Source organism: Myotis davidii, unplaced genomic scaffold (genome assembly GCF_000327345.1).
Source record: "Myotis davidii unplaced genomic scaffold, ASM32734v1 scaffold841, whole genome shotgun sequence".
Lineage (NCBI taxonomy): Eukaryota > Metazoa > Chordata > Mammalia > Chiroptera > Vespertilionidae > Myotis > Myotis davidii.
In genome coordinates, this window is record NW_006291508.1 from 88,803 (window position 1) to 113,070 (window position 24,268).

A 24,268-nucleotide genomic window follows, 5' to 3' on the forward strand; every position below is an offset into this window, starting at 1 on the left:
GAGGCCCGATGCATGAAATTCATGCAAGAGTAGGCCTTCACAGCCATGGTGGCTGCCTAGTTCCCTCCCTCGCAGCCATGGTGCCGCAGTGGCCTGGATCCTTGATCCTGGTCTAATTAGCAATTATGCTTTTATTATTATAGCTGCTCATTCATTGTTACTAATAAATAAAAACTGTAAATTAAGACAATTCATTAACTTTAGTTGCTTCTCAGATTGACAAAGAATAAAGATACTATCTGTGGCTAAGTGTCATAGAATGTTGTATTTTTTGCAAAGAATATAGCCTTAGAATTAGAATTATCCTACTGAAAGATCCCTGGAAATCACTTAACCCAAACCCTTTATTGGCCCAGAAAGAGTAAGTGATTCATTCAAATTCCAAGTTAATTGATAGCATAGACAGGTATATACTTTAAGGCTTCCAGACATTTCTACTAAATTAAGCACAGCTAACAAAAGGTGGGACTTCTAGGAGACAAATCTCTGTAGGGAATAATCGGGATAGCTAGGAACCTTTCCTCCTGTGATAATGCCACACTAAGATTGTTGCAATATTCATTTTAATTCTGATTGTTTAATATTCTGCAGTAGCTAGTCTTGTGTTTATAAATTTTACTTTCTGTCTCTTGATTTCTTATTTTGTATGCTTTCCTGTTCTGTTCAAATTTCCCATATAGCCTGTAAATTGAGTCTGTCCTACATCAGAATATCATATCATTGATCAACCAAACCTCCTGATCTCTTCTTACATATTTTCTCATATTTTTTATTTATGAGGACCATGCATATTAGACAACCATCCCAGACCTGCTTCAAAATCTCTTACAGTTCAATACTGTGGGTTTCTTTTTCATTGTATCTATATTTTTATGTGACATATTCAGAAAAGGCAAAGCCACTGGGGTAGAAAATAGATTAGCAGTTTTCACAAGCTGGGGAGGATGAGGGTGGGGAGTGGAGTCACTGCTAATGGGAAAGGTGGTATTTTGGGGGGATGAGGAAAATGTTTGCTGTTGTTGTTGACACTATTACAGATGTTCCCCCTTCCTCCCTCTTTGCCCCCCTCTACCCAACCCTCCTCCTTTTTCTCCATAGAGCAACCTTTGCTTACTGCCTCAATCTTTTTGTCTGTATAGTGCACCATAGTACCACCATACTTCATTGCTTACAGAAGGACTTCTTACCTATGACCTGCTGAAATGTTTATCTTGACATACTATGTTTCTCGCAAGACTGAGCTATTTTGGTTAGGTACTATATTTCGCCTATTTTCATATGCCTAGTGCTTAGTTGATGCTCAATAAATATCTGTTAGATAAGTAATAGTTGAAATGTTGAACTGTTTGTGTCATCTGGTTAACATTTTATTTTTTATTTTTTTATTTTTTTCAGAATTTGGAGTGGTCTGCTTAATATTTTCTGCAACTCTTGCTTATTTCCCACCCCGGCCTCCCCTTCCTCCCAGTGTTGCTGCAGCTAGCCAACGACTGAGTTATCGGCGGAGCTTTTGTAGATTATTAAGGTAAATGTACTTAGAATTACTGAGTGGTTTTGACTAACACCTTTAAAAAGAATTTCACATTTATTTAAGATAATTTAAAATAGTAATTTTTCAGCAATCTATTAATCAGGTTGTAAATAATTGATAAAAAATGGATTAAATACTTTAATGGGACTTTCTATCAGAAATCTATCTTAAAAAGTTGCCCAAAACAAAAACCTCCATAATTTTTCCCTTCTCTATCTCTATTGTTATTTATTTAACATTTTAAAAATTAAATCTTTAAGTGATTTCTTTTATAAGGAGCCATATCACAAAATAGTATCTGTGAAATCATGGATTTTATGTGTTTATTATATTTTTCCTATTATGTAAATTCTTTTTCTTCATTTTGTATTTCTTTTTTTAAAAAATATATTTTTATTAATTTCAGAGAGGAAGGGACAAGGAGAGAGAGAGAGAAACAGCAACCTGGCATGTGACTTCCTGGTTCATAGGTTGACGCTCAATCATTGAGCCACACCAGTTGGGCCATTTTGTATTTCTCCATGCACATTAAAATAAAAAGTGAATAAAATAAATAGTGCTTATTTATATGCCTCTAGTAGGATCATACTTTGAGAAATTTAACATTTTATTTTATTGGTATAATTTAACTGTAATTAGATTAAATTCTGCCCTTGAAGGCTCAAATGCTATAGTACTGAACTCGATTCTTTGGATATATAGACCATCACTGGTGATTATGATTTGTAGTTGGACCATTAGAACTTATCTTTTGAATTTTCCCCCCAGTTTGTTATAATAACTTTTTAGTGATTCATTAGCAACTCTCTCTGGTTGGTTCTTTCTTTTCTAGTCCTCCTCTCCCACCAGATGGTAAGACCCTGTGGTCAAAAACTATGTCTTTTTGTCCACAGTAATATTACCTAATTCTATATAATAAAAGGCTAATATGCAAATTGTCCCCTCGGGAATTCGACCGGCCAGGAGTTCTACCGCTCGCTATGATGTGTGCTGACCACCAGGGGGCGACATGGAACAAAGGAAGGCCCTGGCCGGCAGCCAGCAGCCAGGGGAAGGAAGGCCCCGGCAGGCCCTGATCGCCGGCCAGGCCTACGGACCCTACCCTCACGAATTTTGTGCACCGGGCCTCTAGCAGGATTATAATATGAGCCACATAATAGGTAATTTAAAATTTTCTAGTAGTTGCATTTAAAAAGATTAAAATAAATAGGTAAAAATTAATTTTAGTAGCATATTTTACTTAAGCCAGTATATCTAAAATATTATTTTAACATGTAATCCATATTAAAAAATATTAGTTAAGTATTTTATATTCTTTTATTCATACAAAATCTTTGGAATTTGGTGTATATTTTACTTACAGCATATCTCAATCCAGATGCTAGATTTTCATTAGAAATACTTGGTCTGCATTTAAATTTTGATATATTAACAATTGAGCAGTGTCTCCCATATTGCACTATTTTATCTAAAGTTAAAAATACGCACCTGCAATTTTTCAAGCTTGGAATCATTACATCTGTGATATTATTTTAAAGGTCTTATATTCTACAGACAATTGTTTGGGTCTTAATTGAAGATCTTTCACTTCACTTTCGTGGAAACGTCTTATAAAATTCATTGTGTATTTTTTGAACATGTCTCTTAATATTATCCACTTAATTATCTTAAAATTTGTTTTACACAACAGACATCATTTTGTTCTGCTGCAGCAAGTTGCAATAGCTATTCATTACGAAATTTGCAACGTATTTTATTCCAGTCTCATATTTTTCTCTATAAAACATTTAGATAAGCAAATTACAATGTTATTATGTAAAAAATATTTAGAATTGAGTTAGTTCACTGACACTAAGAAGGTCAGGGACAGGCTATAATACTAGAAGCAACACATACTACAACATGCACACTACAATATCTTACCCAGTGCAGCAGTTAAAGTGAATTGTAGTTCTACCAAAAAAAAAAAAAGTTGCATTTAAAATTAGTTCTAAAGTTGCACTAGCCACATTTCAAGTGTTTAATAGCCACATCTGGCTTGTGACTACCATGTTAGCATAGCTATGTAACATGATTTTTCAAGTTTGGTTCACAGCCAACTAATGAAAGAAGGTTGACCATCTTTATTTTTTAAAAAAAAAATAGAATTAAATAGAATAATATTATTGAATCATTTATAGTAATGATACATATCTTTTGTGAGAGTTTCAGTCTATCTATATGTACATATCTATGGGTAGGTCACAAAGTAAAGATATGTTTCTTACTCTGGAGCACTGTAAAAGGTTTTTGAAAACCCATCTCTACAGCACCTCATACATTGCCTTCCACATAATAGGCAACAAAAAATATTAGTTAAATTGAATTATTGTCAGTGGACACATTTATAAGATGACAATTAAAATGATAGGCTTTTTGGAAGTAAAATGCTATTTAAGTTTTTCTTTATGCCAAGCCAAAGATCAGATAGCAATAGATAAGGCTAGAGAGGTAGATTAGGGTCATATTATGCCATAATAGTAATTTTGGACTATTCTGTGGGAAATGAGGGGTCATTGAAGGATTGATTTTAATGAAAGAAGTTACATAAAAGATTGTTCTGAGAAGGGAAAACAACTTAAAATTATCACTCTGACTACCCTCTGTTTGCTTCTAATTGCCCCAGAGTCAAGATCTTTATTTTCTGTGTAAACCATGAAATGTAAGATCTTTTTTCTTTATTTAAAAAAAATCATTTTCATTTATGCTTAACATTCCTTTGTCTCTCCCATATTCAACTGTTTACTCTGCAGAATTGCTTGCTTCTACTTTTGGCTCGCCACAGTCAGTACATACAGAGCTTCCTCAGGGGAGTTCTTTGGGCCTGCCATGCTGTATTCCCCTAACCTACCAATATAATTTAAATTTTCTCCAGTCTTTCAAAGAAACCCTGGTTACTTTGTTATTTCCTGGATTCATTGGAATAATTGTGTGTGTTTTTTCTAGACTAATTGCATTATCTGGGGTAGGTGGTGAGGGGAAGCGATGGTTATGTGCTAAGGTTTCCACCACAATTTTTTTTGTACGATTCATACCATTCCCATCTCTTAATATGCATTTAAACTGTAACGTAATATAAACACTTCTCTCCCTTTATGTGTTGGTTTAATGCAGTGGTTCTCAACCTTCTGGCCCTTTAAATATAGTTCCTCATGTTGTGACCCAACCATAAAATTATTTTCGTTGCTACTTCATAACTGTAATGTTGCTACTGTTATGAATCATAATGTAAATATCTGATATGCAGGATGGTCTTAGGTGACCCCTGTGAAAGGGTCAGTCAACCGCCAAAGGGGTCGCGACCCACAGGTTGAGAACCGCTGGTTTAATGTTTGATGACAATGGTGGTTGTTTTTGCCTTTCAAACTTCAAGGGTGGAGAGTTGAGTTGAACATGTTTTTTACTTCAGGACAGATGGACACATTTACTCATTTATTTACTTGTTCATTCTTTTATTTATATTTCCCACTTTCATTCCTCTCCCCTTCCCTTGCCCAGGCCACCTTTCAAATGCATTTAATGTTTATCTGTGTATCTCATTCTTTTTTACTCTTTTCACTAAACATGGTAAGATGGTTTTTTAAAAAAAATAACTTCATTTGGGGAATTTATAGAAATATCCAAAGGTAGAATAGTTCAACTTCCATGTCCCCATTACCCAATATCAACAGTTGCCTATTTATAGCTAATATTATTTCAGCTCTACTTTACCTACTTCCCCCATTCCTGTATCATTAAGCAAATCCCAGATGACAAGTCATTTCATCCATAAATATTTCAATATGTGTAATATATGTTAAAAAGATAGGGACACTTTAACATATAGTACCATTATCACACCTAAAATCTTTAAAAAAATAGTTTACTAATATTACATCATAGTTTATATTTCCAGTTGTCATAAATGTCATAACATTTTTTTAACAATTTGTTTGAATCAGGACCCAAATTAGGTTCACATACTGCATTTGGCTCAAATCCATTACAATCTGTAGGTTTCCTTTCCTCTCTCTCTCACCCTTGTAATTTATTTATTGAGGAGCCAACTCTTTTGTCTCCAGGGTCTAGGTTTTGAGGATTGCTTCCTTATGGTGTAATTTGCCATGTTTCTCTGTTCTTTGTATTTCCTGTAAATTGTAGTCAGAGCTATGTTCTAACTCAAGGTTTTGCTTTTGCTTTGGTTTTGGTTTTACAAGACTACTTCATAAATGATGCTTCCTTCTTCTAACAGGAAGGGCAAAGGAATAAAATTATGTTATATATACATATACAAAAATAGCAAACTACATATTATATAAAATGTAAAGTTATATGTCTATATTACAGTATGGAGCTGGATAAATAAATTATGATATACCAACATAATGGAATACTACGCAGCTATGAGAAAGAATGAGGAAGCTCTGTATGTATTGACTATGGAAGAGCTTTAAGACTTAAATTGAAAAAGTAAAATTCAGCAAATGGTTGTACTATGCTATCATTTACGTAAAAAGATTGGGGGGAAATATATATTTTGTATGTTTTGTAATATTTCTGGGAAGTTACCAAAGAAAGTGATAATATTGAGAATTGTGGGAAGAGGGGAAGAGGGAATAGAGGGAGATATTTTCCCTAAATTTTTTTCCCTGTTTGGTTGTGAGCCATTTGAATTGTATTGCCTAGTAAATAATTATCTAAAAAATAATAGTAAAACAAATGATAATAATAAAACAAAAATTAAAATGACTTTCTGAAAACGGTAAAACTAGCAAATTATATATTTGTTTTTAATCTTTTTTTCTAACTTGTTCGAGGAGAAAGTATAATTTTTTTAACATTTGAATTGTTTATTTTTCAACTACAGTTGACATATTATTATATTAGTTTCAGGCATACAACATAGTGATTAGACATTTATATAACTTATAAAGTGATCACCTGATAAGTCCAGTACCCACCTAAGCAACAGTAATTTATCCTTTCAAATAGAGCTTTTTTTAAACTGAACCTATCTACGTCATTCTATGAAATAATGTTGGTAATTCATTGATGTAATAAACATTGACAATTTTAAACAATATGAACAAAAAAGACTATTCTTATCAAAATAAAAAATTTAAAGAACTTTGATTTTATTAACAAACTGACAATTATTTTTTATTTCTGATTCTGATGTTCAAATTTTCAAATGACTGTTTTCATGAGTAAGTTTAAATTCTAGAGTTTGAATCTGCAATAATATTTTTCACTTCTCTTTCACAGCAATGTGAGATTTTTGATGATTGCTTTAGCATATGCCATACCGCTCGGTGTATTTGCTGGCTGGTCTGGAGTTCTGGACTTAATTTTAACACCAGTGCATGTCAGCCAAGTAAGCATTTTATCTTTATATTTGAAGGTATTTTTAGTTCATTTAAATGATAACTGTTGTCTACATGTTCTTGGTTTTAGCTTCAAGGCCTGGATAAAACAATAGTCCATACCATTATTGCAAAAGCAAGGTTCATGTGAAATACTTATAAACAATATTTATTTTCTTCCTGGAAAAAGCCATGAATTTCACATTTATTTGGGTGTTATTAATGATGCTACTAAACAGAAAAATAAAGAAGGAAAATCTTAGTTTTGTTGACTCTATCCTTTACATTCTTGCTTTATGCTTTATGAAGATTAAGATCCCATCATCAAATATATGGCTATTCCTACATCTAATTTCTCACTTTCTCTCTAGTCTCAGGATAAGGATATCTCATGTATTTAAAAGTAGCCATTTCTTTGGTGGTGTGGGGTCCTCACCAAGTGAGATATGTGCTGCACATGTAAAGGGCAAAGCTACCAGAGGTTTTAACAGAGAGACTGTTACAGGGTTGAAAGCAGAACAAATACAGTAGAGGGTGAGCAATACTGGGCTCTCAGAGTTCGGGCCCTGCCAGAGTGGAGAGACCTCATTAACATCTTGGGCTTCTGCTGAGACACCAGGAAGGCCAAACTTTAAAATGTAGGACTCTGCCCGAGAGAGAGTAAGACCTAGCTTACTTAAACCCAGAAACGAAGCCTAAAACCAGGCACCAACGAAAATCTGCAGAGGAGGCAATTGAGTCCTCTCACCTTGGTTTCTACTTCTCTGCTATAATGAAGCACAAAATCAAGCCTACCCAAGTGCAAAGTGATCATTTAGTAGCTGAACTGAAAGAGTTCAGAATCTTTATATTGTATTTTCCATGACATATACTTTACAATTAAAAAAAAAAGAAACCACACCAAAACATTAGACATACAAAGAAACAGGAAAATGTGACCCATATTTTAAAAATAAAAGTAAAAAGAAAAGTAGTCAGTAGAAGCCAGCTTGGAGATAGCCCTGATGTTGGATCTAGCAGACAGAGACTGTAACATAAAAGAGAGAGAGAAATCTTTGCTCCAAGTTCATAAACATATTCCCCTTGTTAATCTCATAGAACTGAAAGTATAGTAGCCACTAGCAACATGTGCCTTTTAAATTTAAATCAGTTGAAATGAAATAAAAATTAAAAATTCACTTCTTCAGTGATACTTTTCAAGTGCTTAATAGCCACTTGTAACTTGTGGCTACCATATTGACAGTGCAGATATATTACATTTTCATCATCATGGAAAGTTCTATTGGACATTGCTGTTCTAGAAGCTTTATCGTTATGCCTGTCATATTTAAACCTAGAATGGAATTTTGTGCTTGTTATAGTTAGGAGTTTATTTTCCCCCAATATAAATAAATATCCATTAACCTAATGTCAGTCTTTGAAAACATCATGCTTTCCCGTTGTCTCTAGTGTCATCTTTGTCATAATGAAGTGCCCTTGTGTGCATGAATGTGTTTCTAAATCATTTTTCCCCTCTATCCTTGATGCCATCCATTCCTTCCTCTTGTATACAGTTTTTGTGTCATCTTTAGTCTATGTGTGTCAACCTCTAGTCTATTTGTCTGTCTTTGTGCCAATACCAAATTGTCTGAAGTATTCTCATATTACAAGTTTTGGTATCTGGTAGAATAATACTCTATTTTATTCAGATTTTGATGAAATAATTTTGAATCACTAGATCAGCTGGAGAATTAACTTTTTTATAATACTGAGTCTTCCAAGCTGTGATCATTGTATTTCTCTTCATTTACTTAGGCCGTAATGTCTCTGAATGATGCTTTATAATTTTCTGCAAAGATGTCATCTGTATATTTGTTAGATTTATTCCCCGGTATTTTATATTTTTGAAGCTGTTGTAATTGGTAATTTCAAAAATTACCAGGAGGCCACAGTTCGATTCCCGGTTAGGGAACATACCTGGGTTGTGGGCTCCATCACCAGGGTGGGGAGTGCAGGAGGCAGCCTATCAATGATTCTCTCTCAACCACTGAGCCATGATGGCTGGGCTATGCTAAATTTTTTCTAATTTCACCTTGAGGAACTCTAACTATATATGTTATACCTTCATATTGTATTCCCTACGTCTCTTACTCTCGATTCTGAGTTTTTTATCCGTTTGTATTCCTTTGCTTCAGACTGGATATTTTATCTAGCCTTTCTTCCAAATCCAATTTTAGTTTTCAGTCTAATATGCTACACAACTTATCTAAAGGTTACCGATTTCAATTATATTTTTAAGTTATAAAATTTGGGTACTTTTTTGTAGTTTCCAATTTTCTGTAAAATGCTTGAGCTTATCTTTTATTTTTTAAACTTTAAAAATAGTTATTTAAAGTCTGCATCTCATAATTCCCTTTTCTGGATCCCCTGTGGGTATTTTTATATTTGTGGTATTCATTGATGTTTTCTAATCTCCTTACATGTTCTACTATTTTTGACTGAGTGCTAGACATAGTAGCATTATGAAAAGTTGTAGAGATATTTTAAGCTCCAAGATGATGTTATTTTTGTCCAAAAAGAACTTATATTTTTCTTGCAGGAGTCTAGAGATCATTTAATCTAGTTCCAGAAATAGGGATTATTTATAGCTGGGCTTCAGTCCCTCAAAATATAGTTTTCAGGTCACAGTACTCTTAAGTATAGTCCTTCAGAGCCCCCAAGTAAAGCCTGGGATTTTTCACAAGGCCACTCACCCCACAATAAGCCTCAAATTCATTTTCCCCCCCTTATGTCAATGAGGCTGTTGATAACGTCTCAGCCCCTTAGCCACTTTTTCTAAAATCAGCAGACACCCCACCCCTAAGGGAAAAGTGTCACCAAGTACCAGGTGTATCTGAGTTTCCTTCCCATTCTACATAATAATAAAAGCATAATATGCTAGTTGGACTGGATAGCCGAACCATCTCCTGGACATCATTCCGGACGTCCTTCCAGACGAAGCCACAGTGGCGGGGGCCAAGCCAGAGTGGTTAGGGGTGATCAGGCAGGCAGGCAGAGGCAGTTAGGGGTGAGCAGGCAGGCAGGCAGAGGCAGTTAGGGGTGAGCAGGCAGGAAGGCTAGTGGTTGGGGTGATCAGTCAAGCAGGCAAGTGGTTAGGAGCAATCAGGCAGGCAGGGGAGTGGTTAGGGGCAATCAGGCAGACAGGTGAGTGGGTAGGGGGGATGAGGCAGGCAGGCAGAGGCGGGTAGGGCTAATCAGGCAGGCAGGGGAGTGGTTAGGGGCAATCAGGCAGACAGGTGAGTGGGTAGGGGGGATGAGGCAGGCAGGCAGAGGCGGGTAGGGCTAATCAGGCAGGCAGGGGAGTGGTTAGGGGCAATCAGGCAGACAGGTGAGTGGGTAGGGGGGATGAGGCAGGCAGGCAGAGGCGGGTAGGGCTAATCAGGCAGGCAGGTAAGTGGTAAGGGGCGATCAGGCAGGCAGAAGGTTAGGGGTGATCAGGCAGGCAGGCAAATGCAGTTAAGGGCGATCAGGCAGGCAGGCAAAGGCAGTTAAGGGTCATCAGGCAGGCAGGCGAGTGGTTAGGGGCATGAGGCAGGCAGGTGCGTGGTTAGGGGCAATCAGGCTACAACTGGCTGGAGGAGGGAATCCTGGGTCCCAGGTGCAGGGCGAGGCAGAGGAAGTTAGGGGCAATCAGGCCAGCAGGGGAGCAGTTAGAGGCGATCAGGCCGGTAGGGGAGCAGTAGGGCCGATCAGGCAGGTACAGGTGAGTGGTTAGGGGCAATCATGCAGGCAGTCAGAGGTGGTTAGGGGTGATCAGGCAGGCAGGTGAGTGGTTAGGGGCAATCATGCAGGCAGTCAGAGGTAGTTAGGGGTGATCAGGCAGGCAGGCAGGTGTGTGGTTAGGAGCCAGCAGTCCCAGATTGTGAGAGGGATGAACCGGGCCTCTAGTGTTTCCATAATTATGTATTACCTTCTTGGCTGTCTGATGCCATCAGATAGATTTCCTAGTTCTCAACCAGAATATTAATCCAGATTACTTAGTATACCTTCACCATAAGAAGTAAGCCTTAATTTCCTAACCTGTTTTCTGGATGGCAGGTATTTCAAGCATGTTCACTTTCAAGAAGGAAAAGTGTAGCACTCATTTAAATGATTCTCATTCTGCAAATCCTTTTTCATTTTTATCTTCACTAGGGGATATTTTTCCATTGAGTTGTAGAGAGTGGAAGGGAGGGGTAGAGACAGAGAGAAACTTCGATGTGAAAGAGACAGATGGATTGGTTGCCTCCTGCACATACCCCAACTAGGCAGGGAGGGTGAGTGTCCTTGACCAGGAATTGATCCTGCAACCCTTCAGGGCTGACATTCTAAATATTGAGCCAAACAGGCAAGGACTGATTTTGCAACATCTTATGCTTCATCTTATAAATCCTTCCAAGTATCTGCCTCTGTACAAACTCTGAGAGGTATAGAGACCATAAATCACACCAGGTATTAAGTAAAGCGAAATTTAAAATTAAATGAAAGCAACAGATCAAAACAAATAAAATATTTTAATTATTGTGTAGAATGTTATTAAATAAAGCAATTATCATGAGCAAAGGAAGCAGAAAAGCACAAAAGCCTGACAGGACCAGGGTCAGTATGGTCAGAAGCATGGTGGTTCTTGCCCTGGTACAGGACCCCACTCGCCTAGGGGACAGATGGAAATGTTAGTGGGAGCCTGATAGCATTATCTGGGCCTTAGATGATGGATGCAATGAGAGGGGCAATTCTGCAGAACAGAGAATTCTCTTGCTCCAAAAACCAATAGTATAAAAAAATATAGAGAGATAATTTAAGCTTCAGGGTGTGCTCTTTTTTCCAGAGAGAGTTTATCTTTCTTTTGGCACCAAACACTGGCACAACAAAGGACTTGTGTAAAAGTATTGTATTACTTGGAGCAGAATCCCAAAATTCTGAGACTTAAGAAATCCATTTGTCATTCGCATAGCAATCTAGGACAGCTTGCCTGGTAATGTAGGACAGTTGTCTACAGTTTGGACAGGTCTTTTTCTCACTCTTATTTAGAGACCTGGGTTGCTTCCACTTTGCAGCTCTTTGTCTCCTAAGACCTTGTCTTTATAGTCATGGGTGAAGCTGGGTGACCACATCTGGATTCCAGCTGGCAGAAGGGAAAGAAAGCATGGAGGAGGCATATAACTGTGTTCCAGGTTCTAGCCCAGAGATGGCACACCTCAGTCTGGCCACTTCCATTAATGAGAACTTAGTCACGTGGTCACATGGAAATGAATGGGGGTTGGGACGTGTAATCTAGCCAAATGCCCAGGCAGAAGAAGATAATATGTTTTGGTGGACAGCTGAACATTCCTGACACAGGTGTAATGAAAAATATGACTAGAAAAAATAAAAAGGTCGAAGTTAGTATGGGCAGCTCTCAAATGCCGGTTAGATTTGGACTTCTCCCAGTAGCCACAAGGAAAGCCAGGAACTGTTTCTGAAAAGTGAAGTGGAATGATCGGGATAATTGTTCTGGCAGGATGTGAGGAACAGATTGTGGAGACCATTCCAGATGCTATTACGGGAGTCTAGAGTAGGAAATAAGATAAGCAAGGGTGGTGGACGTGGGAAAGGGAAAGATTAGACTCACTGCATCTGTATTGTTAGGGACACAAGGATTTCAGTGTAACAACAACTAACATGTACCAAGCACTTTACATTTATTAGCTTATTTAATTCTCAAAAAAAAATTATTTATCATTCCCACCTAATAGTGAGAAAGCTGAAACTTAGAGTGTGAGTTGAGACAGAAGCCAAGTCATAATAAGAGTTAAAGATACAGGCATGATGAGCAAATAAAGGCAGCATTTGTAGATTGCTCTGAATAAGTTTGTCCCTGAAGGTAGGAAAGCGATTAAGACATCAGGTAGATGGAGAAGCATCATCAGGTAATGATGACAGCTCTAACCTTCACTGAGCATTTCCTCTGTGCCAACCACTTATCTAAGACCTATACATAAATTATCTCATTTAGTCTATTTTATAGGTAAGAAGATGTAATAACATTTTTCCCAGGGTCACAGAGCTAGTACATGGCAGGGCGAGAAATGTTTTCTCAAGGACTGACTGAGCTATACAATTGAAACTCAGCTCAAATTCTCTTGCTCTATTCAGTCTCCCCAGGTGCTCAACCCTCAAACCTATATTGTCCCCCCCCGTTTTGTGTTCTGTTAAATACATTTTTAGTTGTTGCTAGGTGTTTAACACTCAATTATTTCCTAGTAGTTGCCTTTGTGTTGGCTATTTTTAAAAATATATATTTTATTGATTTTTTACAGAGAGAAAGGGAGAGGGATAGAGAGTTAGAAACGTCGATGAGAGAGAAACATTGATCAGCTGCTTCCTGCATACCCCCGAATGGGGATGTGCCCTCAACCAAGGTACATGCCCTTAACTGGAATCGAACCTGGGACCCTTTAGTCTGCATGCTGATGCTCTATCCACTGAGCCAAACTTGTTAGGGCATGTTGGCTATTTTTAAACTTTTTTTCTGTCAGTGACCATCTTTTGTCCTTTTCCTGTTTTCTTAAGAGTTCCTATTATAAAGCTAGGCATGTAGAATATATTTTTAAAAATTTGTTGTGGCATTAATTATATGGTGCGACACTGAAGTTAATGGAAGACATATTTACTGAGATACATTTGTATTACTTAGTCACACATAAATCCTTTCATTTGATTCATTTTCTTAAGTGGCATTTCCTAGATTTGTTGTTATGTAGCTATTAATATTGATTAAAGAGGAGTTTTTTCAAGCCTCCTAAACTGCAACATGATAATCTTATGTTTAATGTGTCTGCCATTTTCTTAACAGGTAGATGCTGGCTGGATTGGATTTTGGTCCATAGTTGGGGGCTGTGTTGTTGGAATAGCTATGGCAAGGTAAGAACAGTTTATGTTAAACATGTAAGTAGCCAGAAACAAACAAAAAGCCCAAAGAAATAATCAGCTCCCCTAAATAAAAATTAAAATTTAAGGGAAAGTAGCTGAAACCGGTTTGGCTCGGTGGATAGAGCGTCGGCCTGCGGACTGAAAGGTCCCAGGTTCGATTCCGGTCAAGGGCATGTACCTGGGTTGCGGGCACATACCCAGTGGGAGATGTGCGGGAGGCAGCTGATCGATGTTTCTCTCTCATCGATATTTCTGGCTCTCTATCTCTCTCCCTTCCTCTCTGTAAAAAATCAATAAAATATATTTAAAAAAAAAAAAATTTAAGGGAAAGTAAATAGGCAAAGGTCAGAGAAGGGGGCTACAAGAAAATCGACATACAGTAGGGAGGATGTGCTGCTAGAAGAAACCTCAAGAGAGGTCCATCCTGAAATGTTTTTGTAGACTGGAGATGTATTTCCAGTGTAACTGAGCTGCCTCTTTCCATATTTTTAGAGAACAACATCTACAGATGGAACTCAAAGAAAGGTGATAGTGTAATAGAGGCAAATTGATAGTTATCGAGAATAGAAAAGAATTGAAAAAAGTCATTTGTAAGAGCATGTCTAGAAATTTCCATGAAAAAGTACTGTCCTGATTAGCATACATTGACTTTTGGGTTTTTTTTGGCATGTATCTCAATGGTTATTCTATTTTGATTAAAAATGTTCATAAAGACTTCCAGTTTCATCAAACTGCCTATGATCTTAACACATTATGACAACACTTTTTTTAATATATTTTATTGATTTTTTACAGAGAGGAAGGGAGCGAGATAGAGAGCTAGAAATATCGATGAGAGAGAAACACCTATCAGCTGCCTCCTGCACACCTCCCACCGGGGATGTGCTCTCAACCAAGGCACATGCCCCTGACCGGATCGAACCTGGGACCCCTCAGTCCACAGGCCGACGCTCTCTCCACTGAGCCTAACCAGTAACGGTGACAACACATTTTTAGAATGAGTCAAGAGAGGGAAAAAGTTTCATTTATTCTAAAAAAGGAAAGAATGACAGTGTCACTCATGTATGTGACTGCCTATAAAGCTACTCTTGGTCTTTCCAAAGAGATGATATTCATTCATTTCCCAAATAATTTTACCCTATTTAATCAGAAACAAAATTAGGCAATCAACTTTACCAGGAAAGGAAGAATTTAATTACATATTTGGGGAGGTAAATAAGATGGGTAAATTACCTCAATATCTAAACACTTAAGCATAATTGACACAGGATAATATTATATCTAAATCTTTTGTTTGTTTGTTAATCCTCACTGGAGGAGATTTTTCCATTCATTATTAGAGAGAGTGGAAAAGAGAGGGAAAGACAGAAAAAAACATGGATGTGAGAGAAACACATCGATTGGTTGCCTCCTGCATGAACCCCAACCAGGGCCCAGGCTAACGAGGAGCCTACAACCAAAGTATGTGCCCTTGACCAGAATTGAACCTGGAACCCTTTGGTCTGCAGGCTGGTGGTCTATCCACTGAGCCAAACTGGCTAATGCGATCTAGATCTTAAAGTTTGCCAAGTGTTTCTTGGATAATGAAAGAATAAATTGACACTAATTTCTAAATCACTTTATGAGGTTTTTATAAGTTAAGAAAATATAAGAATAAAATCTAAAAGATATTTATTTGTAGCAAATCACTACATTGATACTGGAATGTATTGACTTATCACATTTGACAAAAATCATACCTAATTATTCTAATTAAAATCTCCAAGCCAATTAGAGTGAGTCATCATTTACCAAATTCTATTCTGAGCACCAAATAGATTAGAGGAAACCATTATCAAAAATGACATCTCACATTCTCCTTTCTCTTCATTTTCTTTCCATAAACCTTTCATTTTAATTCTATAGAAATAGAACTAGAGGAGAACATTAGAATGAGAACAGTTTGTTTTTAATATGTTGAAATGGAAGTTCTATAAAGTACTACCCTTACTCTGGGATCTGAAATCAATTATAGGTATCTCCTAGACCTTAAATAAATTTGAAAATTACATTTATAACACCAGTTTTTGGGACCCCTAGATTGTAGTCCCTTTGTAGACATGAGTGCTTTGGGTGATTATTTTATGATTATCTTGGCAAAGGCCACTATAAATGTACTACTTTGGTCCTAGCAGTATACTTATAGTATTAGCCCATTTGAAAGGTCTAGGCCTCCAAAAAAAAGCAGATCCCAGTGGTCAGTTTATTCTTGGGTCATCTGGCCCTACGAAACTGTCTCCCAGTTCACCTTCACTCAGCTCTGCTTGTACCAGAAAACTCTTCTATTCTCTCAGACCTGGCCACCTGCCTATCTGACAAGTATGTTCAGGAAGCATACCAAAAATATATACCAGAAATGTGTGATTTTTAGATTTTCTTGAGGGACATTTCTATGAAGCTGTGGAACCTTTTTTAGAAGGTTCCACAGCTTCAAGATCAAAATTTTCTGTCTGTGAACTTTCATAGTTGAGAACAAACCTGTCACTGGGCAAAGGTGCAGTCATTTTTCCTACCAAAAGATGGCATCAGCTCTCAGAGGAAGTCATTTTAGTCTAGATAATGCTCACAAACATGATTAACCATATCATGCCAAGTAAGTGCAATACAAAAGATAGTATTGAAAGTATGTTGATAGGGACAGACACATAATTACAACAGAAACTAAATTTATTTTTAAAGCTTCAAAGAGAAAACGTGGTAAATGCCAGATTTGGGATGGGATCTGTTTTTCTGCAATGGAAACAATTCTGAAGGACAGAGAAAGTTGTATGTTGGCTCAGCCAGAGGATTGTGCCTGTACAGTCAACAGTTAATCAGCAGATGAGGAAAAGCAATTAACAAATGGAAAAGGTTTTGGTCATAACTAAATGGTAAGCATCTCTACCAGATGCCTTTTAGTTTCACGTTAATTCCGAGGGAAAAGCAGGGATTTTAAGAACTTAAAATGCTAGGAAACAGTAGTCACAAGGTTTAAAAAATAGTATTCACTGTTCCAGAGCCATGTTCTTGCTCTCACAAAGCTTATAGTCTGATAGGAAAGACAGAAAACAAATGCAAAAACAGGAGGAATTACAATAGAGGTAAATGATATGAAGAAAATAAAGAAGTGGCAAGGCTCTTAAATGAGCCTTGTTGAACTGACACCTGAATGACCTGAGGAAGAAGCAGGAGTAACTCATGTGAAGCACCGGGCTACCAGCATTCCCGGCAGACAGGACAGGTCACTGCTGGGGAAACAGTGTTGCATGTATGAGAAACAGAATCAGGGCTGTCCAGCTGGAGCATAGTAAAGCAAAGGGAGGGTGGAGGCAGAGACCAGGTCACATAGGACCACAAAGCATTAGGATTGGTTCTCAGAGTCTGAATTTCAGGAGAGCCATCTCTGCAAGTTTATGTCAATGATTAGACTGTTTTCTAAAACTAGAACAATATGTACTCATTAGAGGATATTTAGCAATTATAGAAAAAATATAAAGAAAGTAAAAGAGGTATTGAAACGCTCAGAATCCATCCTGTAAGTTATAGATCCTGAACAGAGATCACCTTTTGTGTGTTTTGTAAGAGAAAAAAATCATTTATCACAAAGTGACATCACTTATGTACACACACACAATGGGTCAGTTAAAAAAATTTAAAACTTGCTTTTAAAAGAATGTATGGAAATTTCTTTAAGAAATTATCTATCTTCTTCTATATATGTAAAAGGCTAGTATGTAAAGTGTCCCGTCCAGAGTTTGACTAGGAGACTGGGAGTTCAATCCCTCGCTATGATGTGCGCTGACCACCAGGGGGCAGCACAGAATGAAGGAAGGCCCTAACCAGCAGCCGGCAGCCATGGGAAGGAAGGCCCCAGCTGAAGGAAGGCCCCGATTGGCCCTGTTCTCAGACCAGTCCAAGGGACCCTACCTGTGCACGAATTTCATGCAGTGGGCCTCTAGTCCTTAACACTCTCAGTCAACAGTGACTGACACTATACTTTCTGTCCCAAAGACAAAAAAGGCTGGGTGCTTAACATGTTAAATCAAAGTGTATCATTGATTTAAACAGTATTTTTAAAATTCAGCTAGGATTAATAGACTGTTGTTTCTTTTTTTAGGTTTGCAGATTTTATCAGGGGTATGCTGAAATTAATTCTTCTCCTCCTGTTTTCTGGGGCTACACTATCATCCACGTGGTTCACCCTCACCTGTTTGAACAGCATCACACACCTGCCTTTAACCACAGGTAAACAATGACTTTTGAACTTTGAATAAATATTTTTAGTTCATAGAAGTATGTATATTTTGACAGTAGGACTTTTTCTTGCTTTCTATAAGTAATTGTTAAATATGCAAAAAGGTCCCTTGCCAGCCATCAAACCATTATTCCATCTAAAAAAAGCTCAATAAATAATTAAAAATATAATATTTCACTGGTATTTTACATATGAAAAAGAAGTATTATATTTAACCCAAGCTACATAACATAGTTATATGCTTTTAACATTCATATCAGTGCATAATACAAAGATTTTTATCTTCTTTATAGCCATTACATCATTGTAGAACAGTAAAGAAAATGAACAAAGGCAAAAAGCTATGATGTTTGTAGTACACTTTAGTAAAATCCTTTGACCCAGCAACAATATTTTATATTTAGTATAATTACATCATCAATACAAAACAAAACTTACTGGAAATATCTGTTGAAAGTATATTAGAGGCAGCTTACTTAGCTCATCCAATTGACCTGAAACATTTATAGTTGTTTTTATTGTTGTTATTAGTATCATTGGGGGTCTGTATTAGTTTTCTGTGGCTGTTGTAATAAGTTACCGCAAAGGTAGTGGCTTAGACCAACACAAATTTATCTTACATTTCTGTATGTTGGAAGTCCAGCTTGGATCTCCCTAAGGCATAGGCTAAAATGAAAGTGTGGGCCTACTTGGGAAGAAGTATTTCCTTGTCTTTTCTATCGCATTCCTCGGCTTGTGGCTCCCTTCCTTCATCTTTAAAGCCCAGGACAGCCTGTTATAGCCTCCTCACATTGTATCATCTGTGCCTCTCTTCCAAAGCCACATCTTCCTCTGAACTCTCACCTTCGGTCTCCCTCTTTCACTTTTAAGGATCCTTGTGATTGCATTGAGCCCATCCAGATAACCTAGGATAGTCTCCCAATTTTAAAGTCAGCTGATTAGTAAACTTCATTCCAAAGATAACATGTTCATGGATTCCAGGGATTAAGACATAAATATATTTTGGGTTAGGATTAGGGGGACATTGTTCTGCCTACCACAGGATCTTTGTAAAATTACTGTGACAGCCCAGCCAATGCGGCTCCATGGTTGAGCTTTAACTTATGACCTTCAACCAAAGGTCACAGTTTGATTCCTAGTAAGGACACATGCCCAGGTTGAGGGCTCGATCCCTAGTGGGGGTATGCAGGAGGCAGCTGATCAGTGATTCTCTCTCATCATTGATGTTTCTATCTCTCCCTTCCCTTCCTCTCTGAATTAAAACATTTTTAAAAATTACTATGACAAATTATTTTATAAATCAAGGGATTCTGTTCCTTTTCTTTTCACTTTAACAAAAGATTAAGATTCATACACTAGTCTTTCTTATCCATGGGGGATATGTTTCAAGACCCCCAAGGAATGCCTGAAAGTCCAGAGAGTACCAAACCCTAAACATACTATGTTTTTTTCCTATACGTAAGTACCTTTTCACTTAAAGAATGCTCTTTATGGCTTCTGTTTGGCATATTCTAATTGCCAGCATCTTTTGTGCTTTTGGACCATTGTTAAGTAAAATAAGGGTTACTGGCACAATCCCTGAGCTACCATGACAGTTGATCTGATAACAGAGACTACTCAGTGAGTACCAGGCAGGTAGCATATACATTGTATGCATCGTGGATGTGTGGACAATGATGATTCATGTCCCAACCTGGGTGGAGTTTGGGAAGGTGACAGTAAGAGATTTCATCACCCTACTCAGAAAAGTGTGCAATTTAAAACTTACAAATTACTTATATCTGGAATTTTCATTTAATATTTTCAGACTAAAGTTGAGCTCGGGTAACTAAAACTGCAGAAAGCAAACCCACAGATAAGGGGGGACTACCATATTTTTTTTTACTTCATTTGCAATTAATATTCAGCCACCTGCTGGATTAAATAATTCTAGGATTATTTGCTGTGAAAGTAGATTGTAGGATTATAGGGTTATTTGTTATACCAAGCACTTACATGGGTAGGAGTGAATAGTCTGAAAGTGGCTCTGTAGCCACCTATTATCCATGAGAGGAGGGTTCCTTGTCTACAGATAATTAAGGAATACTACACATCCCAATTTGGACTTATACTGTCTGTAATAAAAGGACCAACACTTGAGATGTAAGGGGGAGGGGGGCAAGTCCACTCATTTATTTGGGAGTTCCTACACTTTCATGGTAATAATAGGGCAACAGAACACAGTTGTCCTATAGCCATGATTACCAAACTGTGCCGAGCGAGCTGCCCTGGAGTACCACAGCAAACTCATAAGGCAACACAGCTATTTTAAATTTCCAAAGGAAACGGATATTCCACATCTGCCAGACACGGTGCGAGCCTCTAGTTCCAGGCAGTTTCCACTTTCAGCATGGATCCTGCTACGTTATTTTTGATGATGTCTTGGCAAAGTTAGGTTTTCTGCAGTTGCTGTGATAAAAAGCAAATACTGCCAAAAATCAATGTGGAACAGGGAATGAGAGTGGTGGTGTCAATCTGATTCTAAGATCTGAGAAGTTGTACAGTGCCCATCAGATGCACACATCCCATTAGTAGGTAACTGTGGTTATTTAAGAATGAAATAAAAACGTATTTATTTCAATATTTGGGTATTATTTTTTAAAATAACTACTAAACTGTTAGGACATATATATTTTTTAAATTGTTTGGCTCTAACTATGTAATTAACACAATTGTTAGCTGTTTCTCTTGGCTTTGGAGCACCATGAAAAATTTACTGAGACAGAACGGCTGCTGAGAGGGCAGGTTTGAAACCTCTGCTCTATACCACCCTGGGAATCCTCTGTAATGTTTATCGCTTTGCCCAGTGTCCAGAGTAATCATTTTTGGATATTACGTACTTTTTATACATTAACATTCCTACTTTAGAGTTTTGAGCAATTTGGGAAAGTATTCTGGGCCATAATTTTATTTTATTCTGGTATAATTTCATAGTTTAGTAGTTGTACAACATTCTGGTGGAACAGTTTTGGTTTATAACTTTTCTTATTCATGGCATTATGCTCAGATTTTTGTGTGATACTGTATGTCAAGTATGCATCTGTTAGATTTTACAAGAACATGGTCATGAGTACCCAACGAACAGATTTCTTTCCCTTGAATTAAGTGTAAAATACTCATTATAAGATAGTACATTCATTAAATTATATGTATTTTCTAATTAACATAAATTAACAGTTTTATCTCTAGATGGAGGCACTAGAAATGAATTTAACTTTTTACCTCCTTTTTTTGGTTTGGGATTTATATAATGAACATACTTTTATAATCAGGAAAAAAAAGTATATATTTGAAAACAATACATCTTTTTTAATCTTAAAAGAAAATTGATGTAACTGAACCTGGTCACAACTGTTTTCCCAATTTGTCCCTGAAAATATGTTGGACAGAAAGGAAAAACATAATTCTAAATTAAATCAAGACCATAATTGAAAGGTTGAATTTGACTTAGCCATCTTAACAACTACTGAATTTATAAATTCTACTGTTGTTTTCAACTGCAAGTCCGTTTTTGAATGTCACTTAGATACTCCTGAAAGATGCATTTTAAATATTTTTTACATTTATATTTTATACATACACTGGGTTAAGGACTAGATTTGTTCACAGTCCTTCTCTTGATTGTAGTATATATTTTTTGTCTTTCCTGATACCACTTAATAGTTACTTGAGTGTATGTTTCATCTCCTCTAAAAATGTGGAGCATGAACTTGTGCCTTATAAATTCTGACCTCAACTCCCACCACAGTACCTACCACAAGCCCTGAGGAATGAATGAATGAATGAATGAATGAGTGAATGAATGAATGCAATGTATATATTATCTCCATTTTGATTCTCAGTAGATATGATTTATTGCAAGTAGTAGTCAGCAATCATGCCCACTCTTTGTTATTCAGCACTAGCTGTAGGAAGGCAAAAGGGCACATTTTAATGGAACAGTGGAGCATTTGAATAAATCTGTCACAGATCCTCTTACCGCCTTTGTAAAAATCTGATCTCATTCCTCTTAAGTAAAAGAGGTTTCACGAAAAGGAACTTACTATAAAACCTAATTATAGACAAAGTTAGACCTTGGAGCTATTTAAAGTCAGTAATGGCAAATTCATGTTTCTTTTTTTTACCACAGTCATTCTTTTTTTAATCAGGAAAATATCTAGCCTTATTCCCCATTTCTAGCAAACTTAGTATGTCTGTTACTGCTTTTTCTATATGAGAAGAATCTACATGAAAAGCACTTGAAAATATATTCATTAATTATAACAGTTGACATAATAAATTAAAAGCTAGTTAATTTTGTTCAACCCATGTGTTGTAAGTGCTAACTACTATTAAAAACCTTCTATTGCAATCATTTTGTAATCCACTGATCTTGACATTATTGTGCCATACAGAAGAAAACTGGATCATTTCAGTTGTGTAAAGGCATACTGTTTTGCTATACGTACTTGCTTACACACATCTTGTAGGCTACCAGCAATATGCTTTTATTTCCTTAAGGAAACTTAATTTTTAAAATTGCATTATATCTTTATAAATTGAAGCATCTACAATAGGGAAAATAAATAAACTCTTGACTAGGTAATGCAAGTTTCAAAATCTTGAAGCTATGCCATGAACAAAATTATGAAAATACATTATTCACCTTATCTGAGAACTTGATGCCTAGCCCCGTTAGCCACAACTCAGTCATTTTTCACAGAACAGATGAATAGTTTGAAAATGGCATTTTGAAAAATGTTAGCACTTTGGTGTTGAGTTTGCTGAAACAATATAATTTGGGTATTTAACAGAAGTTGCCTTGGGAGACATTTTCCCTCTAATTCAAGTTACTAGAATGCCATGATGGTGACATCAGAAACAGATAGTGGGAGGGGAATAAAGGGGATAATTAGCTAGACATGAGCCCCTTGAGAGTGATACCTGACTACAAGCTGACTTCAAGTGATATTTGAAGAAAGAAAACATATTTGTTTGTACTGAAAGGCATGTGACATAAATAGCGGAGAGCTTTATCCTCTTAATATATTTTCATGTATGTTGCATTTATTAAGATAATTATGTCCCATTTTAATTAGCATGAAAAGAAGTAAAAACATAATTGCCAAAAGTGGATGGTAAATAAGAAAATTCAGGCCCTGGCTGGTGTGTCTCAGGTGGTTAAGTGTCATCCTATGCACTGACGGGTTGCCAGTTCGATTCCCGATCAGGGCACATGTCCGGGTTGCTGGTTTGATCCCCAGTTGGGGTACGTATGGAAGGCAACCAATCGATGTGACTCTCTTACATTGATGTTTCTCTCTTTCTCTCTCCCTTCCTCTTTCTCTAAAATCAATAAAAACATATTAGAAAATAAATGTTTTTTAAAAAGAAAATTCAGAAAAGAATGATGAACATGATTAAAGAAATGCATATTATTAAGGAAATTAGGGGTATTGAGGGATAAATTAGGGATATTAAGAAGATTAGAAATGACTTAATTATTTTCAATTTTTATGAACTAAAAATGATTATTACTCATGTTTATGACTGATCAAGAGTGAAAAAAATAGAACATAGATTAAAAGAAGAAAATGAATTTGTGAAAAATCTGAAATGTAAGTCATGAAATGCTCAAAGGGCCTATTAGGGAAGACCATGTACTGTTTGTTTATCCACGAGATTGTCAAGAACAAATAATTTTCCAAGCAGAAGCTGTATTTCTTGAAGGTAGAGGGCTTGACCAGGTGATCAGTGTTTCGTGATTTAATAGTACTTCGCCTTCTTCAGATCCTCAAGTAATTCTTTGGGAGCTTGAAAGTTACTGATTAAACCTATATCTACAATATCTGATTTCACACTAGTCTCTATTCTGGGACCATTGTTACAGTGGATTATTAGTTGTGTCTTGTTCCTGTGAGATAATCACTTCTAGCCCTTAGAGACTCTAAACATAACCATCAACCTTTGGAGGACTGGACTGTGTCAACAAAGAGGCTAAACAAGGGACACCACAAATTAATAACACAAAGAAAGAAAATCATCTCCACTACTGAATACTGCATCAAAATATGCCCATCCTCTTTTGGAACCACGGTTTCATGCACTGCATATTTTAATTATGGTAGATCACGA

At 36.7% G+C, this 24,268-nt stretch overlaps 1 protein-coding gene across 2 annotated transcripts in view; it reads left to right on the forward strand.

The window, feature by feature from the left end:
* Positions 1 to 24,268, forward strand: part of DIRC2 (disrupted in renal carcinoma 2) — a 62,011-nt gene that overhangs the window by 22,062 nt on the left and 15,681 nt on the right. For both annotated transcript variants that reach the window (XM_015564707.1, XM_015564706.1), the window contains exons 4-7: positions 1,396 to 1,525; positions 6,815 to 6,923; positions 13,766 to 13,833; positions 17,978 to 18,105. In XM_015564707.1, coding sequence (XP_015420193.1) covers positions 1,396 to 1,525; positions 6,815 to 6,923; positions 13,766 to 13,833; positions 17,978 to 18,105 — 435 coding nt within the window. The remainder of the gene's footprint in view (positions 1 to 1,395; positions 1,526 to 6,814; positions 6,924 to 13,765; positions 13,834 to 17,977; positions 18,106 to 24,268) is intronic.